The sequence below is a fragment of the Diabrotica undecimpunctata genome, chromosome 1, assembly GCF_040954645.1.
Source record: "Diabrotica undecimpunctata isolate CICGRU chromosome 1, icDiaUnde3, whole genome shotgun sequence".
NCBI classification, from domain to species: domain Eukaryota; kingdom Metazoa; phylum Arthropoda; class Insecta; order Coleoptera; family Chrysomelidae; genus Diabrotica; species Diabrotica undecimpunctata.
The window spans coordinates 80791880-80813556 of record NC_092803.1 but is presented as its reverse complement, the minus strand read 5'-3'; the positions used below and the strand labels follow the sequence as shown (position 1 = coordinate 80813556).

At 30.9% G+C, this 21677-nt stretch overlaps 2 protein-coding genes across 2 annotated transcripts in view; one reads left to right on the top strand and one right to left on the bottom strand.

Moving 5' to 3' along the window:
- The window catches only part of Rrp4 (exosome complex component Rrp4), a 31104-nt gene extending 22954 nt beyond the window's left edge, over nucleotides 1-8150 (bottom strand). The window contains exons 1-2 of the mRNA XM_072529393.1: nucleotides 7933-8150; nucleotides 7541-7778 (exon numbers count right to left, since the gene is read on the bottom strand). Of these exons, the coding sequence (XP_072385494.1) occupies nucleotides 7541-7778; nucleotides 7933-8057 (363 nt within the window). The 5' untranslated portion in view covers nucleotides 8058-8150. The remainder of the gene's footprint in view (nucleotides 1-7540; nucleotides 7779-7932) is intronic.
- A 430-nt stretch (nucleotides 8151-8580) lies between these two features.
- Nucleotides 8581-21677, top strand: part of LOC140450820 (endoplasmic reticulum lectin 1) — a 37396-nt gene continuing 24299 nt past the window's right edge. The window contains exon 1 of the mRNA XM_072544495.1: nucleotides 8581-9014. Within this exon, the coding sequence (XP_072400596.1) occupies nucleotides 8697-9014 (318 nt within the window). The 5' untranslated portion in view covers nucleotides 8581-8696. The remainder of the gene's footprint in view (nucleotides 9015-21677) is intronic.

Sequence of the window (21677 nt, the reverse complement as noted above, 5' to 3'; positions counted from 1 at the left end):
ACAGAATCAGCTTATAGAAATATTTTTAATACTGAGTACAACTTGGGCTTCCATCGTCCTAGAAAGGATCAATGTCGTTTGTGTCGCATTTGATAAAAATAAGACACCTCTATCTGAACACCATGAACACTTAACTAAAAAAGATAGCGCAAGGAGAGAAAAGATAAGGAAGAGGCAATATTGTCGAAAGGAAAAACAATTTCGATTAACTTTGATCTTCAACTACATGGTGCCCAGTGACCCCACTAACAACGCACTTTTTTATAAACGTAGATTAGGAACCCACAACTTTACAGTATATGACGTGGGTTCTAAAGAAGGGATTTGCTTCATGTGGCATGAGGGTGAAGGAGGTAGAGGTAGTTGTGACATAGCATCCTGCCTGTTCCAATACTTCTAAGTTCTGTCACAAAAAAATGTTGAAGATATTCGCTGTTTTAGTGATCGTTGCGGTGGCCAAACTTTAAATCAGTTTATGGCGTGTATGTGTATGCATTCTGTTGTCGCCTTAAATTAAAAACAATCGATCTTAAATTTCTGACGTCAGGGCATTCAGAAATGGAGTGCGATTTAATGCACTCGGCTATTGGATCAGAATTCAAGCGTGTAGGAAAAGCTTATTGGCCAGGTGATTGGAAAACCATAGCCCGTAGTGCACGTAAAAAGGAGACAAGCCTTACGCGGTCATTGATGATATTACTTTCTACGACTGGAAAAAGTTTGCCCAGACAAATTTTATGATTAGAAAAAAAAAGTATCAGTGGTCAGCTTGTGCATTGGCAAAAGATGTGCTTTATCCGATTTGAGGGAAATGATCCTTCTACATTTAAGTATAAAGAGAATTTTACGGATCCGCAGCTTCAAGTCGTAGACTGCAGTATTATCACCAGGCGGTCTTCACACCAAACATTGCAAACTTTTTTATGAAACACCCAAGTGTATAGCAAAACAAGCGTATAGCCACAAGTATAACAACTTGTGGCTTTTTTCCTCCACCCCTCCTGCAATAAGCAAAGACTACCACGGTTTTTATGCAAATCTGCCATATTTGATGAATAAAATACGATTGAGTTATAACTGTGTTTCATATTTTTTACTTTGCACATTTTGTATTATAATTTACATTAGTTATACCTATGTATTTACTATATAAATAAAAGCATTTTTAGGTTTTTAATTGCCGTTTTAATTAAGTTTCATTTTACAGCTAATTCACAAAACAGTAATTTAATCAGTGCTAAAACTAGATATCTCGCATTTTAATTAATTAAATTAAAATTTAAATTTTTTATAAAATATTTTCTCACATATCGGGATGGGTAACTTCAACTTGAATAAATAGTAAGATACGTTACAATTATGTTGCTGTAATTGAACATCTAACTATTTTTGCAATTATCTCAAAAGAGCAATTTTTGAGTTGTCTAGTTATAGTATTAAACCCACGAATGTATATATAATATATATATATATATATATATATATATATATATATATATATATATATATATATGTAATTATGCACAGATATCAAAGTGAGGTCCTGACAATACGCGCACCTAGTGAGGACCGGTAGAAAACGTAGACATCATCGTTTCAACTCTTCATAGTGACCTTGACAAGTAAATAGCAATTAAAAAATGACCAATATACACAAAAAAAATTACGTATATGTGTCCCGTATTGTTCAAGTATATTGCCACACAAGTGAGGCCATTATAGCAGCTGTTAAAGTGAGACTGTATATATTTTTTAGTTATGCACACAAAGTGAGGACAACTTTACGTGTATATTTCCTCACAGCTCATCAAGTGAGGACCATACAGTGTTGTCGATAAATATGAGATTAGTGGTTTCTACGGCCTTTTTCTGTATAACACAGTAAGAATTATTATTTCGATGTTTCAGTCACTTGTAGTTATAAGAAGGATTTCGATTTGTTCTTGCTCGTACTGTTTGTTAATTTAATAACATTTTAGTATCTAAGCATTAAATCACGGTAGACTTATCGGAGACTAGCGTAAAGAAATAGTTTTATATTTTTCAATAATTTACATTAAAGATCGATAGGAAAGCAAGAATTTTGGAAATGACGTTAGTTGAGAAAAATAATAATCAAAATGGAGGATACAGTGATAGTTCAGGTATGCGAAATTTATATTGAATTATTATGTGGTACAATGTGAGCCAAGGAAAACAGTCCACCTCGATATTTGGCAGTATTTATTATATTTTAAGGAAACGAAACAGGTCGATTTTGGATCTAAGGCGGACATATTTTTACGGTACATACATCTGTCATTTGTCAAACCTCACCGTTCCACTTCCTCCACCCCTTATTTTTAAATAGGGAATAGGGGTCGTGTGCTTTTGCTTTTGTACACTTTTTCATTGTCGCTTTTAATGCTCTATTTATGCTCGTTATAAAAATTTTCATATCCGACGTTTCGTCTTTTTGGAACCATCATCAACTTCATTTTTTCCAATAGCACCAAATTCAGTTTTCTGCAGGTTTGGATTTATCTTTTCATTAGACATTCAATGATATATAACACTTTATTGTTAGACAACGTTCCGACTTCATAAAACCATCTTCAGTGAAATTAAATGGAAAAATAAAAATACACAGGGTGAGTCTGTTTTTTTTGTAGTACGATTTTACACTGGACCTCATTTAGTGAAAAAAAATTCATATAAACATAGGTCGTATAATGCTTTGTTTCTGAGATACGGGGTGGTAAAATATAAATCATTTTTCAGTTTTTCGCAAATATCTCAAAAATGGTATTTACAATTGACTTCTAATTTTACAGTTATTAAAGGGGCATTCAAACTTATCTAAAACATAAATAAACTCACAACATTATCAATCAGTGGCGTGCATCGGGGTTACTAGTTGCACTATTTTAAATAGAACTCCTACGCCATTGCATATTTTTCTATATTTTTTTAAATTCTCCATCAATTTTACATAAAAAGTTCCTGTTGTAAAAATGTCGTATCTTTTCAGTTTTTGAGAAAAACAGCAGTTAATCATTCTTTGCAGTGTTTTTTTACATGCTAAAATTTATCTTTTTTAATATTGGCTGTTGATAGAAGTTAATAGTAAAAATCATAATATTCTTATGGATGAATAATAACATTTTGTACAAAATTTAATATTTTTAATATTTTTACTATTAACTTCTACCAACAGCAAATATTAAAAAAGATAAATTTTTGCATTTAAAAAAATATCTGCAAAGAATGATTAACTCCTGTTTTTTTTCAAAAACTAAAAGAGATACGACATTTTTACAACAGGCATTTTTATGTAAAATTGATTGAGAATTTAATAAAATTTAGAAATGTTGCCAAATATGTAGTGGCGTAGAAGTTCTATTTAAAATTGTGCAACTAGTAACCCCGATGCACGCCACTGATTGATAATAAGATGAGTTAATATAGATTGTGTTTTAGATAAGTTTGGATGCCGCTTTAATAATTGTAAAATTAGAAGTCAATTGTAAATACCATTTTTGAGATATTTGCAAAAAACTAAAAAATTATTTATACTTTATCACCCTGTATCTCAGAAACAAAGCATTATACAACATATGTTTATAAAAACTTTTTTTCACTAAATAAGGTCTACTGTAAAGTCCTACTACAAGAACCTGATTCACCCTGTATATTTTCATTTTTCCATTTAATTTCATTGAAGACGGTTTTATGGCGTCGAAACGTTGTCTAACAATAAAGTTTTATAGATCGTTGAATTTCTAATAAAAAGATAATATCAAACCTACAGAAAACTGAATTTATTCCTATTGAAAAAAATGAAGTTGATGATGGTTCCAAAAAGACGAAACGTCGGATATAAAAATTTTTATAGCGGTTTAATAGAGCATTAAAAGCGACAATGAAAAAGTGTTATTAATTTTGTTCTTAGTCTGTTAATAACTTCGAAAATAAATAAGAACCAAATCGGAAAATTTTAGTTTTTTGATAATTTTTTTTAAAACGGCTTAAGATATCCTTGATTTTTTAGTGTAAAATTATTGCGCTTTTGATTACGCAACTTTGCCCCAATTTAACCTTCTCCCTATCTCTTACCGTTTACTTAGCCCACGAACAAAAATGTGGCTCCAGTTGGACGGAGCTCCTGCTCATTTCTGACGTGATGTTAGGAACTACCTTAACAGAAAATTTAAAAACAGATGGATAGGTAGAGGTGGTTCATATAATTGGTCCCCTAGGTCACCAGGACTAACCAAGATGGATTTTTTTAAATGGTTATATTAAAAATATTGTATATGCTATACCTCCTACTACTAGAGATGACATGAAATTAAGAATTACAAACGCGTTTGCTTCAATAACTCCTGCTATGTTAAATAATGTAAATAAATCATTCGAAGATAGAATCGCTTATTCTATTGCACGAAATGTCAAGCAATTTGAACATTTGTTACATACCTGAACATTTTTTACTTATAGTAAGTTTTGGATTATTTTGTATTATTTATGCTCATTATTTATTTTGTATTATTTGTTTTATTAAAGTTCTTTCTGATTCGTTATGTAATTAATTGTTTTTAAATAAAGAGTGTGTACTCGTAAGCACGTAAGAAGATATAGGTACATCTATTATTATGATTTCAAAGAAATTAATATATTTTACAGTTTTATTTTTATTTAAATATTAAACTTATTTTAATACTTAAAATAATACAAAAATTAAACATAACGTTAATATCTACATCATTTTTGAAAACTGTAATCTCTGCGCAGTTGCCTTTCACTTGATGAATCGTAGAAAATCTAAAAAACATCAGATTTTCAACAAATTTTTCTTTTCATCATATTTTAATACTAATTATCCTATTCCCAACGAATACAAATCCAAAAACCTAAAAATTTTAATTTATTTACAAAAAATGTATTTACAACTACACTGGTTTCGTTTATAACAATATGTCAATATGATGGGTTTAAAAATCAAAAGTAACAATTATAAATATTTGAAATCGATTTCTGTTTAACAAAATTTTAAATTACAGCAAAACTATCAGTCCTAGTTATAGGATATCCGTATATCATTCGAAAGAGAAATTTTTTTTTATTTAATAATTCATTAATATACAGGGTGTTCCATTTAAAATAAGCCTTATATTACACATTGAATAATCCAATAATGAAACTACAAATTTTCAACACCCTGTAAATAAATGTTTAATAATTAATTACGAAACATATTCGACCAATTTCCAGCTATTTAGATGTATGAGTAATTTTATTAGAATTGCTTAAATAAATTAAGAATGAGTTCTAGTTTAAAGTTTTACATTTTAAGAAAATTCGACATAACTCAGAACACTCTGTACATAGGTATAGGGAAGTCTTGGGAAACTCTACCTTATTTTTTGCAGACAATTAGAAAATCCATAAAATACAGGTGTTCCATAAGAAAAAATATAACTTTGAAACGTCGCGCTTTATTGTGGCACCCTGTATATTTCAGAATAATCTTAAAATGTAGCCTTTATCAACCTACATACTAATTAAATAAATTTAAAAAATTTTAAAATCTTTTACTGTTTCGCTGTAATCTTCCGTCTCGTTAGTGGTGACTTACCCTATATATAGGACAGGAAAAAGCTAAGTCCCTGCGGTAGATAAGTCTAATCTCATTCATAATGAAGACCCAAGAAAAAACTGCACCTTAAGGATGGTGTATTGGTTGAAACTCTGACACATCTGGGACACTATATGTATCAAGTGGGAACTGTGCATGAAAACATCACAGCACCATTTTATACAGAGTGTGGAGTATGTTATGGAAAATTAAGAGGTGCTTTTGGATGTATTTCTCTATATAGGGGAAGCATTCAACAACAGCTATACAATAAAATCCACAAGGAAACTAAATTCCTGTAGCTGGCTGTATACCATGTATCACAAAAAATTTATAAAAATCCTTTATAAAAGGTATATAATTAAAAAACCCAACTGGGTTATGTCATTTATGACAGAACATTTTCGGAAGCCATATTCCATCATCAGTGTCTAGGTATACATGTTTAAAGCCACTAAATATCTGGGTAAAAACCTGTTAAAAGTTGTAGGTTAAAATTAGGTTTACATCAATCAACTCCTCGTAGACACCTTGTCTCAGGACCAGCAAATTCATGTAGAGTCGTATGTTGCCATGTTATCAAATCCACTGGTAACTTTAATATCTAAATACATAAACTCGAATAATGTAAACCTAATTTTAACCTACAACTTTTATCGGGTTTTTACTCAGATATTTAGTGGCTTTAAACATGTATACCTAAACACTGATGATGAAATATGGATTCCGAAAACGTTCTGTCTTTATGACATAGCCAGATTGAGTTTTTTAATTATATACCTTTTATAAAGGATTTTAATAAACCTATACAATAGGTAAGGTCCATTCGCTTAACTCGGACATATTTTGACAGATTCATAGCTTTAAACCTACAACACAGAAGTTCCTAGCTCACAGTATTAACAGCTTAAATAAACTTTTATTACAGACTTCTTTCATTAGAAAAAAATTAGTATAAATAGTGGAAGTGTATACTAAACCCATAATATTTTTGATAGTATATATGTAAAAAATATATTTCAGTTGTTATAATTTAACATAACTATTTATTATATGGTGCAGATAAATAAATATTGATTGTCGGTAATTTGTAAAGTTCTATTTTATTTACTATTTAGTTTGTTTACTATTAATATTGGCTATGAGTATGTGTGCTTGGTTATATAGTAATTTCCAGCCACTTTTATTCTGTCAAAAAGTAACTAACTTCGCAAAAAAATAATTACTAAATTCACTAGACAGTTCGGACTGGGAATAGCGAACCGAGTATAAGAAGCAATCAAAAGAGTGCTTCATCTAAAAGGAATAGATGAAACAAGCTACATTTGGATATGGGCAATGTTACTGTGAATACAGTGCCAACTGGTTTACAATAGTTTCCATGAAAAAAAAACTACTTTTTGTTAGTTCAGTTTTACAGTTTAAAAAAAAATTTGAAAACTCTTTAAGTTCTTGTATATAAGCCACTAGCGACTTTTTAACTCAAACTAGTAAATAATTATCGTTGCATCAAACAGGTTCAGCATAGTTTTACTTTTTAAAAAATTTTGTGACTATTAGAACACTATTCTAAAAAATAGTCAACATGAAAGATAAATAACCAATAATATACTAAGTTATAAATAGACTCCTAACGAACTCATACCTATGTGAGTATATCTACCTTTGGTACCAAATGATGTGAGTTAGATTCTCACTGCAAAATCAAAAAGTATAGCCTAGGTCACTGTTTTGAAGATTCTGACAAGAATGAAATTTGCCTAGTAGAGCTTCTCTACACTTACACTTAGTAGTTCTGAGTCAATGTTAAACTAAAGGTTTATTATACCTTAATACACTTAATTACCCACAACACACCTATGTACAACAGAGCTGCCCATGTTCAAAAATTTGTTATGGCATTATTAAGTTGTAAACACATACCAATTCACCACCCGGCAAATTTACTGAAGATAATAGCAGAGCTGAGTCCAGTCTTGAATTGGTATCTACTTTCCACCTTTTTTGCTGAACCTCTGTAATCCGTCCTACTACAACATCGCCTATTTCTCCATTATATCTACTTTTGAGAGGTCTTACTGATATAAGGTTATTAACTTGTTCTCTTACACCTGCTACTGAAGCTTTTAGTCCTCCATTCTCTTCATATGTTCCATGACCTCTAAAAGCAATAATTTTGTGTAAAATAATTTTTAAAATAATCTTTTTTTACATTTGAACAGGGACGTTATACAAATTTAATCGTCGGTTGCAAACTTATTAATCGTACAATCTACTTTATTTAAAATGGATTAAGAAAATATATCTGATTTTACCTCATAAATTCATCTTGGGTAGTTATAACTTCTCCTGGAGTAAATATCTTTGGATATCTTTTATTTGGAGCAACTGATGGATTTACCCTGTGAGTAGCGAGACGTATCTGAATTTTTTGTGGCATTCTAATAAACTGATAATTAATAATTTATTTGGTTATAAGCAAGAGCAATATTTTTCATGCACTGTTTATTGTGTTTATGTATAAATGTAGGGTTAGGTTAGTCAGTCAGTTAGTCCATCGCCATCATTCATTCTCCTTTCTTCTTCTTCTTCTTTCTTTATGTGTTGGCTAGCATCCTTGTGCATCTGCCAGTGCATTTGGTAGTATTGCAACTCGTCTTTCTCTATTCAATGCTGCAACACTAATCCGATAATCCCAGTCATTGAATAATCCTAATCCATTCTCCTTTTTCCCCAAAACATGTCACTGACTCTTTCCTCACTTTATTACAATGAATATAGACATATTCTATATATAATTTTGTAATCATTAATTTTGTAAACTTTTTTGGCAATATAAAATAAGATGTCTAAATCTAAACTTACTAGATTAACTATTCTATGTGATAAGAAAACTTAAAACTTAACTGATGTGGCTAAATAGTACAACAGTCTAAGACAGAAATGAAACAATTGGTGACGTATTGACAGTGTGGCCATGTAGTTTGTTTTTAAAGTAAGAGCAAATGATTACCTGTCACGTAAATCCATAGATAAACACGAAATTCAAACGTATGGATAATGTAAAAAAACTAGAGTCATGAAAAGACCCTTTGTGATTTTTACCCTTATTTGGCAAATTGCTGTCCAAAATGATATCAAAGGATTTGATGATACCATTATCTATAACATAAATTTTCCTGGAGAACTACTTGAAGCCGAAGAACTTATAGGAGAATCTATTATAGTCACTTCTGCACATAAGGAAAAATATAAATGCATTTTGCCCACAACTGCAGAGGAAGAGGCTGAGCTGGAAGAAAAATATGATGGCCCTACAGCTCTTGAAATACTTTCACCATTGTTTTCACCAAATACACCATGTTCTTTTAGACTAGACTCCTACTGGACATATCAGGTAGGTAAAAACATACATGCTTTAAGTAATGTTATATGTATAAAATTTCACCTTCCAATAATAGGTATGGTCCCTGGTAAAGGAAACTTTCCCCATGTCTCTATTAACATCTTTATCAACCTCTGTTTTGCCTTGCAATTTTTAGAAGGCTCAGATTAAGGCAGAAATCTGAATTGTGTTTCGAAACTATTTTACGGATTTATATATATATATATATATATATATATATATATATATATATATATATATATATATATATATATATATATATATATATATAATATATATATATATATATATATATATATATATATATATATATATATCTACGGCATAAAGTGGACTCCGCCATGTTAAAATTCAGGTTTAATTGAGCTCCGTGGTCAAGTGGATACCGATATACGGAGCTTACTTGACCATTCCATAATATTGGTTCTGTCGATTCATCAACATGTAGAGTTTAATAATTTATAAAAATTTTTTGGAGCCCGTAAATACCCCTGTATCATAAATGTATATCGTTTAGTTCACGTGTATATATTATAGGGGTCGTTCAGATCTTTTTCATTGTATATTTGAACCATACGTTTATCGGTTTAAGTAAGCTCTGAGAGTTTGGCAACTGTGCGATTATACCGTATATTTTCAACATATACCCTGAACGGTTTATATGGGCTCCTTATTTTTATCTACTATTTGTAGACAGTGTAATGTCATATACATTACACTGTGTAACAGAGGATATCTTATTACCTGGTATAACTACGTACTAAAAGGTAACTGGTTCTTTAAAAAACAGGTATATAGATACAAGAGGATTTCGGCTTATTATTTAATGGAATGTTCGCTTGCATAGAAAATTTTATTTGTTCTGCATTTTTAGAAATATTGTTTTTTTATTTAATATAATTTATTAGTTCAATGCCGAATTCGATGTTTTTTTTTTATTACAGAAATTTCGTAATGTATTTTGTTTACGTGAGTATGTCTTTGTACGTTTTATGTAAGCACCCGATTAATAAAAACTACTTTTATTTCATCTACTCTTCTGCGATATCTTGTATAAAGCTTTTTTATTATTTTAGTTCTGGTCTTATTTGTATACTCGATATCTCGTATACTATATCTCGATAGAAGGTTATCTCAAAATAAATATGGTTAAGTGCTGCAATAGATATTTTTGTGTTAAAATGGGTAGTAGTGTTGTGCACAAAACGAAAGAATGGTTAATTTGTCTATCAAGGTATATTCGGCAGCAGAAGCATATAGTGCAAGCGTCTATGTTTTAAAGGCGGAAGGACGTACGCCTCATTTTTAGCTGACAAGCTTGCGAAGAATATTATTTCTGGTCCTCAATTTACCTTTTAGTTTTAAACAATGATCTGTGACTGATCCCGTGGGATACAAACTATTTTCAAGAAATTTATAGGAAGTCTACAGTTCAACAATTTCATGACATTATTGGATGTTCAGTTTGTGAAAGCGTCTATGTTAGGGAAATTGAGGAGCGCACATGAGTTTTTCAGGGGTTTTGGCTGAAAATTGATTCATAGTTTATTTTTATTGTGCAATAATAGGTGTATCGTCTTTATAATATTAGTCCTATTATCTACTGGTATAAGTTGATCGTTTGGGTAAATGTTATACAGTGTAGGTGCTTTTATGCTACCCCAAGCGAGACCGTTCTTCGTCTGCTATTCTTAACATTGAGTGATACAAAAAATATTCTCTTGTGTAGGCATACGCAAATAATATAAGTGAGTTTGTTATCTAAGGGGATATCATATAGTTTTTCGAGAATTATTTGGTAATTTAAGGTGTCGTAAGCGGCATTTAGATTGAAAAATACCACCCCTGATACCCGATATTTTTCGTACCCGTCTTTGACGTGTTGGGTAAGATTTAGCATTTGTAATGTACATGATCTTCCCTATCTATAGCCACTTTTGTCTTTTAATTTGAGCTTTTCTTAAAATATCGGTGAAATCATATTAACGATCTTGTGCAAAAGTATTTTAAATAGCTGACAAAATAAAGATATTGGCCGATAGTTTTTGTGTTCGTTGGAGTTTTTGCCAGGTTTAAGCGAAGTAACAACTTTGGCTTGTCTCTAGATTTTGGGTGTTTCCATAATTTGAATACAGTTGTTCATCATCCGGATAAGCCATTGTGGTGTTTTTGGTCTAGATTTCGTAATAAGCTTTGTGCTCAGATCCTCAATGTCGGTAGTTGTATTATTTTTCATTAAATATGTAAATGGTGGATCCAAGCTCAACATCGTTGAAAGGTTCTCTGAAAGCTGACTGGTGTTGTCCTTTCTTACTTTGAGTTATTCTTTGCTTTTTTTTCGACAGAGATAGCATGTCTATATCTATAATGTGGTTTTCAGCGATAAGCTTTATACCAAATACCCTACGTTAGGCCCTATATGTGTTTCCTGCATTAGAAATAAGTCAGATTCGTGTTTAGCGCATATGTCTGATAAGTTTAAGTAAAGCAAAGTTTCTTGATCTCTAGATATACCCTTAACAGTTATAAACATATGTTATTAGAATAGTTGGTCCTAAAAAGGACCAATTTAACAAAATCATATTAAAGGGGTGACTGAAGAATTAGCCGATTAATTATTTAATCATTACCCTGGGTATGCCCGATTGTGGTGATCTTCTTAGTACTTAAATTTTCGTAAAGGCTCGTTCTTTGAACCCCATAAGTAATGCCTAATATTTTACTTTTTATTGAAAATTTAAATTTTACATGCCGTGTATTACTGTTTGACGATATTTCGAATCAGATTTGTATAGTAATAATTTAAGGTATTAAAGAGCCTGTTTGTGGTAAATAAATAGGTTTGTGATATCGTTCGTAACTCATATATAGATAATAAAAAAATAAACAGTTAAAATAGGTGTAAAAAATTTCAACTTCATACATCGGCGCCATTGTTCAGGTGATGAATTTATCACAGATATCAAAGGTTACATTTTAATTCAAGGTTCTATTTGCGTATTTTCAATATTATAAGAGTAGGAAAAGACATGTTTATGCTTTTATTTTTTTTTTTTAAATCTATTCTATTTTCTTTCTAGAGTTCCGTCTTTTTTGAACGACCTGTGGTCTTTTTTCAATTGGACACTTGTCTAAGGCTATGACAAATACTCTGTCCTCTGCTATTCTACATTAATATGACTGATTCATTTTCTCTTTCTTGCAGCTATTTTATTGTTTATCCTGTCAATCCTGTGTATCTTTTTCTTCTTCTTCTTCTTCTTTTTATATAGACATGACTCTGTCTGTTTTTCAATGTGTCTCCAGTAAGTTGCCGTTCCATGGTTTTCGTGGTCTTCTTACTGATCGTCTTCCTATTGGGTAACCGTCTCTTGCCATGTCTACTACTCCATTTGTTGTCATTCGGCTTATATGATCTTTCCATTCTACTCTTCTATTTCTTAACCAGTTCTTGATGTTCTTCACCTTGTATCTACATCTTATATCTGTACTTCTAGCTCTGTCCCATAGTGTCTTACCATCAATTTTTCTAAGTGTTTTTATCTCTGTTGTTTCTAACATCCTTTTTGTTCTCTCTGTGTCAGGTCTTGTTTCTGCTGCGTATGTCATTATTGGTCTGATAACTGTTTTGTAAATTCTGCCTTTGGTTTCTTTCCCGATATTTTTATTTCTTCATATTGTTTCATTTAGGCAGCCTGCGGCTCTGTTTGCTCTATTCAGTGGATCTTCCACTTAAGATTCGAGCTTTCCGTAGCTAGATAATATGATACCTAGATATTAAAACTCCATTACTTGTTCTATTATCTGACCTTCCAGCTCCAATTAACATATTAGTAAACTTGCTGTTGTAACCATGCATTTTGTCTCTTTTGAGGAAATTAACATGTTAAATTTTCTGGCGGTTATATGAAATTGGTGTAGCATACGTTGTAAATCATCTTCACTTTGAAAGAATAGTATTGCGTCGTCTGCATAGCAGATTATTTTAATTTGTTTTTCTCCCATTTGGTATCCTCTTTTATTTCTTACTTTTTTATTATTTCATCCATAATCCGGTTGAACAATAGAGGACTCATTAAATCTCCCTGTCTTATCCCATTACCAGCTTCAATAGGGTCGGTTAGTTCTTCTTCTACTTTTACTTTTATTGTGTTGTTTTGGTATATATTTTCGATTGTTTTGATTATTCAATGAAATTGACATTAATTTGATAGTTTTCATTTTATTAGTACTGATGGTATATAACTAGCATCTGTTGGTACTATATATCAATTTGAACATGTGGAAGTAAGAGAATTCTCTTGTTAGTAATTTCGGTGTAAATGATGATGAAACCAGAAATAACCCATAATATTATCCCACACCTCAAAGTATCTGGGAGACGCAATAATTCGCTTTTGATAGATAAAAACAAAAACCCACTAAGACGAACACAACATAAATCAAAAAAATCCGTCAACCTGTCAATAGGGACATACAATATTAGATCAATGTCTACGGATGAAAAAGTACATGAATTGGAAGAAGAATTAACAAACATAAAATGAGATATCATAGGCCTATCAGAAACTCGACGAAAAGAAGAAACCCGAATACAGCCTATGTCATACTTAAAATAAGAAGAACATCAATTAAAATTATCCAGGTATATGCCCCCATGACAGCTTATGATGACGAAGATATCGAACTATTTTATGAAGATATATCAAAGGCTATGGAAGAACATAAAAATCGTCTTATACTAGTAATTCGAGATTTCAATGCCAAACTGGGTAGAAAACTAAACAAGGAAGAAACTAAAATAGGAGATTTCGGGTATGGTCAGAGAAATGATAGAGGTGCTACTTTGATGAACTACCTAGAAGAAAAGCATCTATACGCAATGAACTCCTTTTACAAAAAGAAGCCCCAACGAAAGTGGACATGGATCAGCCCTAATGGATCCACAAAAAATGAGATCGACTACATACTGTCCACGGAACGATATATCATTAAAAATGTAACAGTTCTTAACAGATTCACAACAGGTAGCGATCACTGGTTGGTCAGAGCAAAAATTAGTGTTGACGGTAACTATGAAATGAAAAGAAAAATAATTAAAAACTGGGATCTAGTAGATAGAAACAAACTAGGGCAATATAAAGAGATATACAAAGACCTATTAAAAGAACAACTTACTTAAAAATTAGACAGTGATGACAAAGATATAGATGAAATAGACAACATACTTACAGCAACGATGATTACTTCAGGAAAAGAAATAGCAAAAAAGGATCTAAAAAAGAACAACTATATATCAACAGAAACAAAGAAGCTTATGGATAAAAGAAGGACGCTATAGAATATGTAGAAATCAATAAAACAATAAGCAGAATAATAAGAAAAAATAAGAGAAAAGAACAAGAAATAAAAATAGAAAAAGTAATACAAAACAACAAAAATATGAAATGCTTAAGACCGAAATTAGGTAAGTGTGAAATAAACAAAATAAAAGATGAAAACGGACTAGAAACAAACATTAAAGATGACATTATAAATATTATCCACCATTTCTACTCAGAACTATACAAAACAAAAAAGGAACCACCAGAAACAATTAAAAACCAACTTAAGGCTAAAGTAAAAAATGTCAACTCAGAGCTATAGCCAGAAATAAGCAAATCAGAAATAAAGAAGGCATTGAAAGAAATGAAAAACAACAAATCACCTGGAAAAGATGGAATAGCTGCAGATATGCTGAAATATGGTGGAAAAGTGGTAATTAACACTCTACATTCCCTTTTTAACAAGATATTAAAAGAAAAAAGAATCCCAAACAACTGGAAGGAATCCGTAACCATTATCCTACACAAGAAAGGGGATAAAGCAGATATAAAAAACTACCGTCTCATAACACTCCTCAATGTAATGTATAAACTCCCAACAAAAATTTTAACCAATAGATTGACGACAAAATTCGATGGATACCCAACAAGCTGGTTTTAGAAAGGGATTCAGCAAAAGTGACCATTTACTAAGTATGAAAATACTTATAGAACGAGCAAATGAATACCATATTCCTCTATATATAGCGTTCATAGATTTCGAAAAGGCTTTCGACAGTGTCGAACATTGGGCAGTGAAAAGTTCTTTGATTAACAGCAGAATTGACCACAGATATACGGAACTAATAGCCAATATATATAAGGAAGCCAAAACAACAATTAAAGGATATGAATAAACAAAATCAATACAAATAAATAGAGGCGTGAGACACAATATCACCGAAACTTTTCAATCAGGCTCTGGAAGATATTTTTAAAAGATTAGAATGGGAAGAAAAAGGTATAAAAATTTGTGGACAACGCTTGAACCATCTAATATACGCTGATGACATCGCATTGATAACAGATAAATGAGAAGAATTATTTGAAATGATGAAAGAACTGGACGTAGAAGCTGGAAAGATAGGCCTTATTATGAATTACAGCAAGACCAAAATTATAACAAATACAGATGAAAACATCACAATGAGGATCGGACAAGATGAAGTAGAACAAGTTCAGGATTATATATATCTGGGTCAAACTATAAAACGTAACAAAGAAAACCAAACAGCAGAGATAAAAAGACGAGTTAGACTGGCATGGGCGGCATTTGGCAAACTAAGCTACATTCTTAAAAACAAAAGATATCCACAGCATCTTAAGACTAAAGTATACAATCAATGCGTACTCCCTGTTCTAACTTATGGTTCTCAAACGTGGACATTTACAAAAGCAAACATGGACATAACCATAAAAACCCAAAGAGCAATGGAAAGACAAATGTTGCACATAAGACTAATGGATAAAAAGAGAAACGAGTGGATAAGAGAGAAAACAAAAGTGAGGGATGTTAGACAAGAAGTTGCAAAATTAAAATGGAGATTTGCCGGGCACAATATAAGACAAAAAGAAGACCGATGGAACAAAATTCTTATAAGTTGAAGACCGTGGGAATATAAACGAAGCAGAGGAAGGCCCCAAATGAGATGGGCAGATGATATCAAGAAGCACGTGGGCTCTAGGTGGATGACTATACCGACAGACAGAGAAGAATGGAAAAGGATTGGGAAGACATATGTCCAAAGATGGACCGAAAAAGGCTAATTAGATAGAGACAGATTCTCCCCGTGTGATCTTAGTATTTCCGTTGATTGAATAGTATAGGGTATCCAATATTTTAATTAACGGTATGTCAGAGTTTTATTAATTTTTATATATATTTGCAAAATGAAGAAGAAAGTTCAGTACAGGCAGTTAAACAGCTGATCTGTCAATTTAGAAGTAAGAGCAAGTACCAACTTGCTGAAAAGCATACCATACACAAAAGGATAATAAAATGTACTGCACAAACTATAGCGATATAAGCTATATATAAGCTATACATCTATTAATTATTAGGATATACAATATTTTTTCTAATACACCTGGAACGATTGAGTGAATAATCAATTATTGACTATTAGGCAGTTAATTAGAAATGTTGGGAATACAAAAAAAACATTAAACTAGTTATTTATAGATTTTAAACAAACACTGATATAATCATAAGAATAAAACTATGAAATACCATGGCAGAACTTACTGTCGACTTATTTGCAAATGTATTGCAAAGAGCTTTAAAAAATGTGAACGAATTATTAACAGCTGTTTTGAAAACTAAATATTATGAGACGAATTGGGGATATTATATTACACAAACTAAACCGCTTGCCTACAAAAATATTAGGGAAATATGATACGACGCGAAAGACTAATGACTTTACAGCTAATTGCCACATAAGTATCAATGTAACTATAGCTCGCAAAATGGGTTCAATTACATTGCAATTTTTAAATTTTTCGTGATAAAATGAAGTGATTGATTGTTGTTTTGAAAAGGTAAGTTGTTTTTTATTTTTGTATTCCTATCATCTGATCTGATATCACCTGACAAGACGATGTACGGTGAACGCCTTCGCAGAAATGCATGGCACCTTAAGAAGAAGAAGAAGAATCATCTGATATTGTAATATCAACAACATTTTTCATAATATATTCTGAAATGCGCTTTCTCTTACTGGTAACGAACAAAAGTTTGATTAACTTCTCGTTAATATAATTATGAAGGAATTTAGATTTTTATCTTGTTCTTACTATAGTTCTAAAGCACAAATGTAGTCATAGTCTACCGTATATTTTTCATAGTGGTCATAGTTTTTAATTGTAGTATAGCTTATGTGTTTATAATAACTAGCGCATAGAAAATAATAAAAATTTTTACCCTGTGCTTTATGTTTATTATCCTTTATTGTATTGGAACATCTAGAAGTATAGCAATACATTTTAATTGTTGAACAAAAGAGAAAATAAAAACACTTTTTGTGGTGTGCCACTTAACCATACACAAAATTGTACACAAATAGTCAAATGGTAGTAAAAGTTTCCGATATAGGCCGCCAGACGGCAGAGGCACCGCCGCGCTCTATGTCTATACTATGAGATGTTTTTCATACAGTTTTCGGATCAGATTTTTTCAAAACATCAAATTACATCTTCTTTTTGCCTTTCTTTATTTAGGCTAACCGCTACTGCTTTTTTCTTCAGCGTTTCTTCTTAATCTACATTAATGTTTATATTTACAATTCTTTCTGGAACGAGCTATAATTTTTCTCAAATAACCATTTTGTGTGGTTTAGTCGCCTTAAGGTTTAGCATGCTTTATCAGATGCTCTTTAAAGTCCCTTTTAATATTAATATCGTTTGAGAAATTTTTCCCAGATACTTATATTTCGTTTTGATTTTCAATCTTCTTTTAACGTTAGTTTAAATGGTCCAGTAGTGTGTTCGTACAGTTCAGTTATAAGCAAAATTAGGGTTGTTGTACACCTAATTCTTTTAGTATCAGTCATAAGTGTATCCATTTGACTCTGTCGAACGCTTTACGATAATCTATAAAACAAATCCATAGTGGGATATTGAATTCCCTAGACTTTTATTTTTTTTTTTGGACTGTTATAATAATAGCTTTAAAATTAAATGTTTAGTGAAAATCTCTACGCGACTTTAATGCATTAAATATTTTAATTAAAAATCGACATATCTATTGAAATTAGGCAGTAAAAAAGTATGTTATTAAAGATAGATTTATAAATTATTGTAGTTTAAATTCAACTACGCTATAAAACAAACATTGCATGTCTTAAACTGCAGTAATCCAAAAATTACAAAGATCTTCCTGTTGTTTGAGTTTTCTTTAATTATATTAATAGGAAAACAAGCATTATAGTCCTACCGAAGGGGCTTCTACTTTCATAAACTGTTACACGATTACTCTATCCGATGTACGTACATTTATGAACTAAATGTTTTAGTGACAATGCCTTTTAATAAAAAATACTAATTAATAAAAATGGAAACTTAACTTTTCCACGTTTATAATAGACACTTTCTTATGTTTAAAAATATATAAAACAAGTAATATAAATTACCGCCTTGTTTATTAAAACTAAAAAGTAAAATAAAGGTATATGTCGGTTAACAATTTATATTTAACTACATAAATTAGCCAAATAGTCCTCAAATTCCTCCATGATTAAATTGATGGATATTTAAATAAATTTCCAGTTCCAGAATGTACCTGCTGTAAAATTTGAAAATCTACTACTAATACAATTATTGGCAACATCGCAGGAGTTTAGAAGTATATGCAATATCGTAAATACGGATCCCACAAATGGTTTATCCTTTTGTGGAGTCCACTTAATCCTACGTGTTGGTCGGAGTCTACATAAAGCGCTACTCAGATAATAAAATACACGGTGTATATTCTACTGGAGTTAGTATAATACCGTTTTAGAACGGAGCTTACATTAACCGCTAGATGTATATATATATATATATATATATATATATATATATATATATATATATATATATATATATATATATATATATATAATATATATATATATATATATATATATATAATATATATATATATATATATATATATATATATATATATATATATATATATATATATATATATATATATATATATATATATATATATATATATATATATATATATATATAATATATATATATATATATATATATATATATATATATATATATATATATATATAATATATATATATATATATATATATATATATATATATATATATATATATATATATATATATGATCTATATTCGGCTCTTTCCGGGAAAGGTGCATGAGGTCGCCCAGGTGAGCCTCGGCTCGTTGAGAAATAGTTGCCGGGAGCCGGCACTCGGAGTTAAGAGTCTGAGAAGACGGCTGTGGTTCTGTTCACTTGGAGAAGGGCCATCGGACCTACAAGACAGCTTACCTTCTATGGTAAAACTGTATCGGTTTCCAAGTCAGTGAAGTACCCAGGAGTGATCCTGGATTGTAAACTTTCATGTAAGGTTTTAGGATTTTAAATTTAATATATACATAAATAAAATCACAAACGTTTTTATTTATTTATATTCATTAGTTTAATGAAAAACATACAACATGTCAACATGGCGCTTAAAATCTAACAACATTCGCACACAGTGCATATGAACTTAAAAATTAAAACAGTCTATCCACCATATTACTTATAATACAAAAAACGTTTCTGAACCTTACAGTTTAAATATTAATAGTAAATTTACTTATTCCAACACTCTCCCTTAAACTGTAAAGTTAGAACATCAAGAAATTAAACAAAAAATTGAAATACACAGATGCATATTATATATAACAAATTGTTTAGTTTCTGATTATCTGCATGCCAATGTCAGAAATGCATTTTTCATGCTTAACTCTAGGCAAACCTTTGGTTAATATATCGGCAGCCATCTCATCAGTTGGCTTATACAATAGATCAACTGTACCTTCAGCTACCACCTCTCTAATGAAATGGTACCTGATAGCAATATACTTGGTCCAACCATGGAACATTGTATTCTCTGCAATTTTAATTGCACTCTGATTGTCAACAAACACAGTAACATTATTTTTGTAATCTTTACAAATTTCGTGTAGTTTACAAGTATCTGATGCTGCGATATACTCAGCCTCTGAAGATGAAAGAGCAACAGTTCTTTGCTTTCTACTTTCCCAAGATATTGGTCCTGAGGCTAATTTAAACACAAAACCGGTATAAGATTTTCTATCTTCAGGAGCATCACCCCAAGAAGCATCAGAGAAACCTTCAAGATTAAAATAATCAGTTTTTGTAAAAGAAACTCCCAAGTTTGCTGTATTTTTTACATAACGAACTAATCGCTTTAATTGATGCCAATGTTAAATGGTATGACCATTATTAAATTGACTCAACATGCTGACTGCATGAGAAATATCGGGTTTTGTGGTCATAGCCAAATACATAAGACAACCAATAAAACTTTGATATGGAACATTATTTAAATGAGATTTGATATCTTTACTTTTGCTTAATTTTACATTTTGTTCCAATGGAGTGGATACTCCTTTGACATCTAAGAATACAAATCTCTTCAAAAATTGTGAATGTACTTACTTTGACTTAGATAAATTGTATCATTATATCTAGGTATCTGAATGCCTAAAACCTGTTTAGATTCTCCTAAGTCCTTTATTTTAAATTTGCTTTGCAGATCATTAAACAATTCTTGTTTCATAGATACATTATTATGAATTACAAAGAAATCATCAACATACAAAATTATTATAATAATATACTTTCCTTCAATTTTAAAAAATAAGCAAGGTTCATTTTTTGATCTTTGAAAACCAGACTTACATAGTTCTTAATTAATCTTATCATTCCAGGCCCTAGAAGCCTGTTTCAATCCATAGATTGATCATTTGAGGAAATAAACTTTTTCTTTCTCTCCCTGTTTGATAAAACCCTCAGGTTGCATCATATAGACCTCTTCTTTCAACTCCCCATTCAAAAAAGCAGTTACAGCATCAAAATGTTCAACAAACAGATTTAACTGAGCTAATAAAGCAAATAATAACCTTAGGGTTGAGGTTCTAGTCACGGGGGAAAATGTGTCAAAACAGTCTATTCCGTAAGATTGAGAAAAACCTCTAGCTACTAATCTAGCCTTATATCGAGTATTGCCTTGTGCATCTGTTTTCAACTTGAAAACTCATTTAGACGAAATAATATTCTTATTACTTGGATTATCTACTTAAGTCCAAACCTCATTATCTATAGGTGAATTATATTCAGACTGCATGGCCTGAAACCATTGTTCATGATTGTTACCCTTTAAAGCTTGTTCTACTGTAACAGGTTCCTCATCAGAACTAACTAATTGATAGGTAACATAATCTGTTAACCAATCTGGTGGACGCCTCGCCCTGAGTGGCCTTTTCCTATCCTCCAGTTCATCAGTATAATCTACATCTGAATCAGAGAAAAGTGTAACATATGCATCAATTGATTCTTGATTTTCAGAATCATTTGAATAATCATGAGTGATGGTAAATGATTCATCATTTATAGACTCATCACCAATATTTCCATTAAATTCCTCAATAAAATGAGTTGATTCTATTATAACCTCAGGTTGAGTCGAAATTGAATTCTTTCCATACATTATGTGTTCAAAAAATACAACATCACTGCATTTTTCTATTT